This window comes from Gymnoscopelus microlampas (genome assembly GCF_963454915.1).
Source record: "Gymnoscopelus microlampas genome assembly, chromosome: 4".
NCBI classification, from domain to species: Eukaryota; Metazoa; Chordata; class Actinopteri; order Myctophiformes; family Myctophidae; genus Gymnoscopelus; species Gymnoscopelus microlampas.
In genome coordinates this window covers 18,213,373-18,225,647 of record NC_139941.1, presented here as the reverse complement: position 1 = coordinate 18,225,647, position 12,275 = coordinate 18,213,373, and the positions used below count along the sequence as shown (strand labels likewise).

Here is a 12,275-nt window from a genome sequence, read left to right as displayed (position 1 = left end):
AGGTGTCAGGATTCACCACCACCTGTTGCGTCTAATCACATTTTGGAGGGTTGGTGTTAGGCCTGCTCATTGCATAGGATACACGGACCATATTCACTTGGTGGTCATTTTGTTCTTTACATCATACCCTGACAGGGTGGGGTCTCCAAATACGATTTAAGAGCAAAACGGCAATATTATGGATTTTGTGCCTCGACTCGTTTTGTTCTCACATTATGAGTCATACCACAGGAAACCCCATAGCATTGTGTCGTGTGTGTCTGTTCTTGCAAAATATTCAGTTCTCATCAACTGCCCATGCACCTTAGTTTGAGCATATTATGTATGAGATGTATGAGGCTAGTTTCAAGTAAAATGATTCAGCATTAAGATATTAGAAACCACAAGTAAAATGATTCAGCATTAAGATATTTGAAACCAGAAGAGTCCCAAAGCCATGGAACATTTCCTGTTCCATTTCATTTCCCCTTAGCTTTGTTAAAGTTGCTCTGGAGCAGATTTGAACCGGAAGCACAGCACATAGGTGTCATATGTGTTTCTCAGAGCCAATCACCATGAATAATTCAAATGCATGCACCTGGCCTGTAAAACCCATCCAATATTTTTTTATGTCATTACAAATGGAAGACATGTCTGTCTGTACAGCACACGTGACGTCAAATTAAATGCTTCAACTGAAACTTATGACTGCATGTACTAATTAGCTTTTGAGATTGGGATTCTTTTGTTGAGAACTCTGACTGTACATACAGGAAATAGACCAACTTCTGTTTGGTTTGTGTTGCCAGGCTTGTATCTTGATTGCCCCCCCGTCTGTGTTTTATCAGTGCTTAGGCACTCAACTGGACACTCCACCCTACCTTTGATATGCTGTTAAGGACCTGGCTATGAGGGCTACAGTTCAATAATGGATACTTAACTGTTCAATATCTGCCACCTTCTTCTTTCTCTGCTTTAAAGAAAAGAAAATAATTTGACTGTCCAGCCGTCAGTGTACCGTTCCTGCTATGCACTCCTACACATTGAGTCACTTTGTTTTCTCACTCTCAATCTTGCCATCATATATCTCCCTCTTGTCTTTCAGCATTCTTTTACTATTCATTACAGTGTGCCCTCCCTGACCTTTGTACCAAACACTCATTTACCCACTTCCACTCCCACTCTTTACTGGGGTTTAGTATGCTCACTTTCCTGACACTCCCTTTTAGACACACACTCACGCTGCGCAAGCATGCATACATGTACTAGCACACACACACACACCCTTTGATCAATGTGTGTTGAAGGTTTCCCAATCCAGGTTGATAAGGCACGTCACAGATCCAACCTGAGTCTCCTTTTGTGTGATGGGCGTTCCTCTAATTTGTCTTTATCTCAACACCCCGTCTCTCTCTGTACCACCCCGGTCTGTCTAATGAGTGCATATGACTCTGTATCTCTCTCTCTCACTCTCTCTATCTCTCTCTCGGATATGCCTTTTATTTGTGTGTGTGTGTGCATAGTACAGTATGGGCATATTTTATATACTAATTTTCTGAGACAAGCCCGGAAGTGTTTATCTAAGAAACAGCGAGTAGATACACACACACACACACACACACACACACACACACACACACACACACACACACACACACACACACACACACACACACACACACACGTCAACTGACCTTTCTGTCAGTGGCGTTGACTAGCGTGATGTACAGTAGGCTTTTAATGTCATGTTTAGTTACCCTCCTGAAATCTTTCAAATAGCACTGTTTCATATCTGGTCGAGTCTATACAAGACAGTACAGATTATCACTGCTGTCTGCCAGTATAATGCCAGTTAAGTGCATATATCCCAGTCATTCTGTCAAGCATATTTGAATTATTATTATTTTAAATATTTTGTTCAAGGGATCGGGAAGCAGCAGACCAGGGCATATTGACACCATATGAATAATTTAATTTATCGACAACTCCCAACACGCATACACTTTTAGCATTGGTGGTAGATGGGATTGAGATTTGCATTACTAATAATGCTAGCGCCAGCACTTAAAGTGTGTGTGACCACACCTGACCAATGCATGGTTGCATTTGTTCTGCCCAACGTTTCCCTGCATTTTGGACCACTTCCTAACTGGCAAGGGTGGATGTCAGTGTTTGGATGTTTGGCACGTCGCGACATTAAATGACGTCAAAGCAGGACCACGGCATCTCTGTCCACCTCTCTCGCTGTCTCTCGCTCTCTGAGGGCTCTTATCAGCGGCCTGCTGCTCCTCTATTCCTCTTCCTGTCTTGTCGCTGGAACTACTGTGGGAGTGCTGACCATGCTGTCGCAATCCACTCAACTTTGTGTGTGCGAGTGTGTCACATCAACACTTGGGTTTACGGGTCCCCTAATGATATCAGTCAGCAAGAAGAAAGCTCCACACTCAGCACAATGACCTAAAGTCACATGTGTGCGGTAAAACACGCATGCGTGTGCGCATATGCTCCCATTTTCAAAGTTTATGATGTAGAGTTTGGACCTAATTTTAACCTGGGTACGTGCATCTAGGGTTGGGCGATATGGCCAAAATTATTATTAATATCTTTTACCAAAACCTCAATATCAATATTGTGACGATAATATAAATGTTTTAAATAAAAACAATCTGAAATGGCAGAAATAAACAAGCTCACAATGGGTCAAATTGTGACGCATTGGCAAACATTTTGAAAGCATAACATTGTGCTTGATTTTGGGTTTAACATTGCAAATTACAACATGATGAGTCATCATGTTGTAATTTGCAATGTTAAACCCACAATCAATCCTCCAGTTCAAGGCAACACAGAAAGGGGGGAACTTTTTTCTTATTTCCACACAACTCCTTTATGCTATATTAATGACATAGTTAAATATTGAAAATGGGTGGATTTCCCCTTTAAGTCATTAAAACCAGGAAAAGACGACGGTTATGCCATATCACATCATTAAGATAACCAATATTCTAGTCTCATATCAAGATATAGATATAAAATTGATACATTGCCCAGCCCTGTGTGCATTGTTACGCTCGTTATCTCACTTCACTCAAAACGGAGTATGGGGATTTCATTCTGATGCTCTGTTCCAATGGACTTTGAGAGTGGCACAGAGATTTGCCAAAACAAGGAAGTTGTACTGTTGTAGAAATTGTAGCTCTTCCTCCTTCCTTCCAGCTTTTGCCCGTATCACTGGAATAACAGGCCTGACCCATACAATATACCTGAGTATAGGGATTTCATTCTGATGCTCTGTTCCAATGGACTTTGAGAGTGGCACAGAGATTTGCCAAAACAAGGAAGTTGTACTGTTGTTGAAATTGTAGCTCTTCCTCCTTCCTTCCAGCTTTTGCCCGTATCACTGGAATAACAGGCCTGACCCACACAATATACCTGTGTGTGCATGTTTGGGTGCATGTTTTCCGTCGCCAGGAGTGCATATGTTTGTCAGTTTGTGTCAGTGGTCAGTGCCGTCGATCTGTTTGTGTGCGTGGGTGGTATGCGCGTGGCATTCCTTTCCCATACAAACTAATAGCTCTCCCCCCTCGTCTTTGTGATGTTTCATGTCAACAAACACAGAGCCAGTGAATGGTATGCTGGTGACAGAATGCCACAAGGTCAGAGAAGCACAATTGCCTCTGCATACAGGCTGGGAGAATCAGGGCAGGTAAACTAATAAGGTGATCTATTTTACTCATATCTTCCCACAACAACAGCTGCTATAATGTTGGGCTGCCCATAAGCAAATCAGTCAGTCCCCAGAAAGATGCTCTAGTCTGCTCGGCGTCCAACAGTAGAAGAGTGTGGTAGCGCTGAGAAGCTCCCAGGTGTGAATATATCCACCTACTGTATGAATAACATGAATTAGGGAGGTTTGGTCTGAATGGTCTGCAAACCTCCCCTGGTTAAGTACAGTTAAAACATATTCCCATTACTGTTGGTTATGAGGCAATTTTTCTCTATGGGAGCAGATGTGAAATACTGCACCTAAGCGTAATAGTCTAAGCCCAACCACTTCAGATGTAGCAACCGAGGGAGGGGCTGAGAAAGGCCCTAATTGTAAAAAGGAAATGCACTCTGCTTTTCTACAGCATAATGCCTGTTATTAAAAGTGCTTTTCAATGTGCATTACATCAGTGGTTCTCAAAGTGGATTTCAGGGACTCTCTGGGTTCCTTTAGGGGGGGGACTTAATTGACCCTTATAAGTCTGTAACTCTGACAGTATACAAATGGAACGGTCCATTTGGTTCCATTTGTATACTGTCAGAGTTAAGGGGAGACCTTGGCAAATGTTCAAGAACCACTGCATTATATCACCCATTCACACACCAACAGTGGAGACAACCATGCAAGGCACCAACATGCTTGTCGGCAGCAGTTAAGGGTTCAGTGTCTTGCTCAAGGGCAATTTGACACAGACAGTCAGGAGGAGCTGGGGATCGTACCAGGGTCCTTCCAGTTCCCAGACGACCACCTTCTGAGCCCCTGTTCAGTCAGTCAAAGTTACAGTATTTAGTGTGTGGGCCATGCTGTGTAGACAACAGACAACATTAGCTGATAAGCTGATTTCCTAGCTGGAGTCTGCCTTGACTTGTTAACATCAATTAGTGGTAAGCTCAGTCCAGTTGTATTCTGTTTGTGTAGATCACCTTAAAAGCACTTCAGCCCTAAAAAGAAACATCACAGTTACCACAATGAATACATTTAATTTATTCATGTTTTATTGCACATAGCTGAGAGGTGTACAGCAGATTGGATAATGCTCACGATTTGTCTTCGTTCCTGTTTCTCATTTAGTTTCTTCCCCTTTCCCATAGGTCACTTTAACATCACGTGGCCTCCACTGGGAGAAAACTGACACTTGTTGATTTATCCACCTTGAGTCATGTATGTTGCATGACAAAAACACTCATTCCACACAAACTTCCTCTTTGTTGCAGATTGTATACTGTAGATCTGTACTTTTCATTGCCAGCAGCAACAGAACAAGAAGGATTGCACTCAGTGCAGTGCATAACTCTGCCATCACCATTTGTCATGATATGCCATTTCCATATGATATACAACTAATTATGTCATTGTGACCTTGCCCCTGTGACTGTGACTTTTTATTTCCTTTTACCTTTTCTATTCTAAGCTTAACCACATCAACCGTGGAGTCCAAAAGAGGTTTTTCAAAAACTAACAGTCTGAGCCACCAGGCATCCCCAAATGTTGTTTTCTTACCATTGCGGTAAATGGTGAGAAAAGATCTGTGCGCTGCTAAGAAAAAGTGGAAGTATGTCTGTCATGTTTGTGAAAAAGGTCTAGCAACAGCCCAGCACCACACAGTGGGCTGACTCGGTAGTGTTTGAACTCTGGGGACCCCAGCTGACACAGGTCAGATCCTGCTGGCATGGAGGTGGGTGGGTGTGTGTGTGTGTGTGTGTGTGTGTGTGTGTGTGTGTGCGTGTGCGTGTGCGTGTGCGGTGACTGATAAATATATGTTTGGGCGATATATCGGCCACTATTTGACTTTTGTGACGACATCGGTATAGCCGAACATTTTCAGTAATAGCCGATCTAGTTCACAGCAGCTTGTAGATCGGTTATTTTTGGAAGTTAAATGTAAAAAAACAATTCAAACTGATTTGAAACGTTTGCACCAAATATTGGTAAAACAACGTTGGTAATTGGTGGTTAGGACTCTCCGAAATTGGGATAAAAAAAATCTTGCATCGGTCAGGCTCGTGTGTGCATGTGTGTGCGTTCATGTGTGTGTGAGTGTGCGTTCGTGCGCGCGTCTGTACAAAGGAGTCGATAGATTCTAAAAGTGACTCTCCTGTGACTAGCAGTAAGTATGTCCCCTGTGGTCCCCGCTTCCTCTGAAATATTGACTCAGCTCTGTAGGGAGCTCAGAGAGAGGTCACACACACACACAGTCACACACACACAGACTTTTCCATTGCATTATTTTTCCATTCCTTGTATTGCCACATTAATTACTTGGCATGCAGTGCCCAAGAATGTTAACTAATGAATTGTTGAGCATTGTAGATTATAGATGTAATTACTGTCAAGTGTACTGGGTTGAAATAACATATGGGACATTGTCGCAAAGACCCAAGATAAATCATATTGTTAAGATGCATCCCAAAGAAACACACATAGCATCTTCTCACTATATTATATATTCACAGTCACTTTATTAAATAAGCATAAGCCAACACAGGACACAACCCCCACACACCCACTCTTTTAATTGCATGCGATGCGACGGTGTGCGCTAGCTGACACCAACTCGGGAGCCCTGGATCGCCGCCCTCCAAACCCTCCTGTCCAGCATCAGGTCCCAGAGCACTGCAGTGTTTCTGGCTCCGCTGTCAGGCCGCACTGTGTCTACTTAGGTGGTGCACCTCCGTCACCCTCCTAGTTGTGCCTTGGGTTGGCTCCCACAGAGTCAGTACCCTCACCATCAGTTCCGGGTGCCTGACACAGTCATCCTTCTCTCCCTGACCTTGTCCGTGACCCACGGGAGGCCCCCCCGTAGAGGTCCACCCATGTGACATCGAGTGCCATTCGTAGCATTCTTGTGTGGACACCATCCGGGGTTTCCTGCTGTGTTGTGAGTGTCCCATGTCTCTTGCCCTATACAGCAGTGCTGATTCTGGTGTAGCGAAAAACAGCCGTCTCTTGGCGTCATCTCCCACCTCAGATTTACATACTCTCCTCATCCCGTACAAGGCGTTCCAGGCAAGTGCCATGGCCATGCCGTCATGGACCCCCCGTTTCAATTAGGCAACAGTATTTTATTGAGAAGTGTCTGATTTCAGACCATCCAAAATGTATCAAGCCGTGGGGGGGGGGGGGGGGGGGGCAAGCTGAGGACCACCGGCCTCCGATGCTGTGCGTCTTAGCCAGAACACGGTGGTGAGTGTACCACCGAACTACTCACAATGCGTCGCATCATCCCTGACGCGTTGTGAACTTGTAGACGGGCTATTTTTGGCGTGCGATTCATTCCGCCTTACAACAAATTAATCATGACCGCCTTCTCTGGAGACTTCAGAGACTCCAGACTAAAATATACAACCCCCTCCCTCCACCAGTCTGTCTCTCTCTTGCGAACATGACATCATGGACTCCTCCAGTAAGCCGGGACTCGGGAGACAAATAGGTTTACTCTATGCTCTATTCCTGTGGTCAAGCCAAGGTCAGGGCACGGAATGTTTAGAATGTCCCTGTGGCACTCTGCCAATGCTGTCTACTCAACCCCCCCCCCCCCGGCTATGCAGGCTGGCATCAAGGACGCACTCCTAAAACACTTCAGATCCTGTTAAGTTCAGTAAGCCCTCTCTCTACACGTCCCGTTCCCGATCTGACAGGCCTCTTCTTGGAAGCGAGGAAAAGGATAGCTGATTGATGGCGGAATACTTTGTTTTGTTTCTGTCACCCCTGTCATTTCATCCTTGATCATGACGGGCCTTCAGCAGAATGGAAACAAAAATAAGCCAAGGATTGTGTGCGTGTGAATGTGTGTACTGTAGTATAACATTATGACGTGCAGTGAAGGCAGGTCCTAATTAGGGCTGCCTGCAACTATCAATTATTTAGGTATCGATTATTCCATTGATCACCTTTTGTGTGTGGACATACGTGCAGTGCACAGTCACTACAGGTACTTGGCATGTGTGAGTCAGGGCGGGGGTGAGGGCATTATCCTTCTCCACGCGGTGCCTCTACCCCCAAGACAGCTGTGACTAGTGTTCCGTTCTGGCACTGGCATTAATAATTCAGCCTGCATCCGCAGCGCGCCATGGCAGCCTGTTTGCCAGTGCTGCACTTGATGTGGACACAACCATTCTGCCAGAAAGTCTCGCATCAACATTTGCACTGTTGATACACTATTGATATCAGTGATAAAGTGCCGGGTGAAAAGTTCATTTTTGAGTGTAATAAGTGTGTGTGTGTGTGTGTGTGTGTGTGTGTGTGTGTGTGTGTGTGTGTGTGTGTGTGTGTGTGTGTGTGTGTGTGTGTGTGTGTGTGTGTGTGTGTGTGTGTGTGTGTGTGTGTGTGTGTGTGTGTGTGTGCTTTTGTTTGCGCGTAGTACAGTAAAAGACATGGCCAAAGTCCACACCCAGCCCTACCTATAATGACCTGTAACCATTAACGTGCTGTTTGCGGTGCAAGCAGAGCAAATTGGGGGGTGGGGGGGGGGGGGGGGGGCGGGCGAGAGTTGGGAAATAGCCGTTATCAGATATAGTCATAAACATATAAATGTTAGCCGTGAGGGAGTTGACATACTGCAATCCGCAGGCTTGGTCCAAATCACATGTTTTAGTCATTATGATCACATACTGGGTTGAGGCTGCGGTACTGGGTAGATACAGTGCTTTTTCCTCCGGGCAACCAGCCTTATGAACAATGGACACTAACAGCCCTGTTGCCTGTCTGCCTGTTACACACACATACAAACTCAGAGGCCAGCTGTGCATACACACACACACCCAGGCGGACAACCACATATACATACTGTAGTATGCACATTTATTAAGCATAAGGCAGCACCTTACACACACCACACATTATTATTAGGGGTGTGCCGATACACTTATTTCATGATACGATACGATATTGGGCTGACGACATCGATACGATACGATTTATATGGCACTTTTTTATTATGAAAATATATGGGGGGAAAAAAGCTTAAGAAAATATATGGGGGGGGGGGGGGGGGGGGGAAACAAATACTAATGTTTTTAGTTTTTTTTTTCATAACGATATTTTTTTTTCTCAAACGACACATCGTCACAAAAACGTATCGTGATATATCGGCACACCCCTAATTATTATATTATTTCAACATATCCCACAATCACAGGCACCTATGATAGAATATTTAGAGGTCGGTTAAAGACACCTCACAGTGTGCAATTGTTATTGCATTAGATTTGAGGTATTTTTGCTATTATTCCTATCGCTATTTTATGACTATTTTCATTTTTTCATTTATTATTTTTTTCCTTTTTGTCTTGTTGCTTCTCATATAAGTATCATTATGAGATATATAACAATAAAATCTGGAATCTTGAATCATAAACCAAGCATGTCCGTCAGTGCCAGCCATTTGACAAATAAACTTTGATCGGATCTGGCTTGCCCTGACTTGACTTTTTCAGCGATTACCAGGGAGCCAAATCATGCATTCTAACTTGACTTTGGAAATGATACACTACTCTTTCTTAGCATCATTGAACCCAATGGGCTTGCATTAAAAAATTGCTAAAATTGCTGATCCTCAAGCTCACGTTTTTGAAAATCGACTGTTTTATTATAATTAATTATTTTAATAATCGATTAGTTCTATTAACCGTTGCACTCCCAATGTATTCTATGGTAGGCTTTGAGATGCTCTCCTACATTCACTGTTTTTAGACAAGCTTGCCATTTAGTCGATTGAGTTGACATTGATCCAGGCCTTTGCTTGGTGGATTGATTGATTGATTGACTGATAATCCAACTAATGCCTCTCTCTATCTTGCTCCCACTTAGGAAAATCCCATCTGGCCATTGTGCAAAAGGTGAACAACGAGGGGGAGGGAGATCCGTTCTACGAGGTGCTGGGATTGGTCACGCTAGAAGATGTCATCGAGGAGATAATCAAATCAGAGATTCTGGATGAATCTGATCTTTACAGTGAGTGGCTTTGGCTTATCATCATCTTCATTCCACTGTATTTATTGAGTTTATTCCTTAGTATTAGCCTTTTCTTAGTGTTTCTTTCTTTGTTGTTTTCTCATGCCCCCCATGTAAAGCGTCTTTGGGTACTTAGAAAAGCGCTATATAAATTAGAGGTATTATTATTATTATTATGCGTTTGTCACAGCCAGTGTGGTAAGAAAATGTGATAGGCTGCTTTATCGCTCAGCTCTCAGTGGAGACACTGTATAACAGTATTTCCCCCTTTAATGTCACTATAACATAAGAACCACTGCTTTATCTTTCGATTAGGAATACCAGATGGTTATGTAATTCTGGTAACATGTTGAATTAAGTCTCTTGTAAAATGATAAATTGTTTGTCTGCGTGTGTCCAGCTGATAACACCCGCCACAGGAAAAAGGTGCCGGCCAACAAGAATAAGAGAGATTTCTCGGCCTTCAAGCATGAGACCGAATCCAAAGTTAAGATCTCTCCTCAGCTACTGTTGGCCGCTCATCGTTTCTTAGCCACAGGTGAGTAAAAGTCATACACAAACGGATACAACATGCACACACAATCATAATGTTATTGACTCACTGCCTGTACCACATTTAAAGTGCTCCAACCAGTATTTCATTGTAGTTTTTGACTACCCATCTTCTACGCATTTAATTACATCAACACTGAAGCTTGGTGTGCCAGAAAGTGATTGACGCAACTGCACATCCGACAAAAACAGCACACGTCCCTACTTGCCATTCTAAGCTCAGATTTCTCCTTGCATGTTTCCTCAGGAGCCATATTTAAGGTCTAAGCACCAAGTATGCCTGTACGTGCTTACTAGCAAAATGCGACATTGGCATCAGGCCAACGGGATGTAAAGTTTTCCCTGCACTACAAATAAATTGAGCATGTGGACTGTTGCCATCTATCAGGTCAGAAAGCGGCGGCTGACAGGAACCTCCCAGTGGAAGTTAGCACTAGCCGCAGCTAGCATGACGTAGCGCTTCTCAGAACAAAACAGGAGCACATGAGCACGCATGAGCATGTGTGTCTTCAGCGAGTTTAAAGTACACTGTACCCTCTCTCTCCCTCTGTTCTTTTCTCTTTCTCTTCTTTCCATCTCTTTTTGTGCTGCCTTTTTTTCCTGTTCCTGTTAACCTCACCCTAAACACCTAAGTTATTTTAGTTCTTTTAACCATCAACTTGAACTTTGAACTTTTTGAACCCCTGCACACCCAGTCACTGTGCCTTCGTAAAGACAAAGCATGACTTGACAGAATGAAAGCAGAACGATGTTTGCTCCGTAGATGATGGATGCCCCACCTTTCACTCTAGACTCTGACTCAGTATACTGTGAACCCCCGTGTGGGGCGGAACGTGTCTTTGTCCCCGATATAGGTGGGGCAATGGGCCATACAAGCCCTCACTCAAGCAAGCCCCAATCACAGCACTTTGAATTGCCAGAACAACTCCCTGTTGAATCTTAGGTTTGGAATAGATTTCTTGTCGCCTTCTTTGACCTTGACTCTTGCTCTCTCTCTCTCTTCCTCTCCCAGAGGTGACCTTGTTCAGCCCATCTCAGGTTTCAGACAAGGTGCTACTGCGGATTCTTCGCCACCCTGATGTGATCCAGGAGATCAAGTTCAATGACAGCGACAAGCGCTCACCGCAGCACTACGTCTACCAGCGGGGCAAGGCCGTGGACTACTTTGTCCTCATCCTGCAGGTACAGCGTGTTTGGGTGTGGGGAGGGGGCTGGGGGGCTACGGCTTACGCTACCCATGTACTAATTTAGCTGATACATCTATACAGGGCTACTGACATTAATGAGCAGGAGGATTGAGTGTTAGGAGTCCCCGGTGCCTCTAAATGTCCCAGACGGCCTCTCTACCCACTCGGCTATTAGTAGGTCTAAGCTACACACATATACTGTAGAATCCCCCCTCCCTTTTTGTTTGCGTCAGTGTTGAATGCAACTCCAAGCACTCGCCTTAAACAGATGTCACTGCTTTGCATCAGAACTCAGAGAACACTTTATTGCCAGTATGTGGAACATAAAGGAATTGGTTTTAGTCAAGGTGCGTCTCGTGAAACATTGGACAAATTATACAGTTTACAATGCAAACAACAATGTGGAAAACCTACAGTGTATGTGCAGGGCATGCAGGCAGGACTGACACACAGCCAGGAAGTTCTAAATTGCAGTATTGCAAAATGGTCCATTTGGTGCACAGCATTTCAGATGTAGTTACTGTACAGTGGGACACTTTTTTTGATAGTTTCAGGAAAGAAGCAGCAGAAGCGGCAACGGGCTTGTCCCGCTTCTAGCCAGCCCTACAGAGTTGTCCTACAACTTCTCGGTCGACTCATACTTGCATGGCACCTGCATGCGGGTGTGCCTGTGTGTGTTGTGTGTGGTGCACTCACCTGAGCATATACGTCACACAACATCAGCAGGTTGGTAAGTCAAGTCTGCAGCAAAGCCAATCAGCTCCACAAGGAGATTAACGGTCTTAGAGAGACAGATTTGGTCTCTGTGCGAAGTTAAGACCCTTGCTCCTCTTTTGTAC

The 12,275-nt window shown here is 44.2% G+C and overlaps 1 protein-coding gene across 1 annotated transcript in view; it reads left to right on the top strand.

Moving 5' to 3' along the window:
• Window positions 1–12,275, top strand: part of LOC311042884 (metal transporter CNNM4) — a 36,657-nt gene that overhangs the window by 3,885 nt on the left and 20,497 nt on the right. Inside the window, exons 2-4 of the mRNA XM_084053962.1 lie at window positions 9,554–9,697; window positions 10,098–10,235; window positions 11,262–11,431. Of these exons, the coding sequence (XP_083910088.1) occupies window positions 9,554–9,697; window positions 10,098–10,235; window positions 11,262–11,431 (452 nt within the window). The remainder of the gene's footprint in view (window positions 1–9,553; window positions 9,698–10,097; window positions 10,236–11,261; window positions 11,432–12,275) is intronic.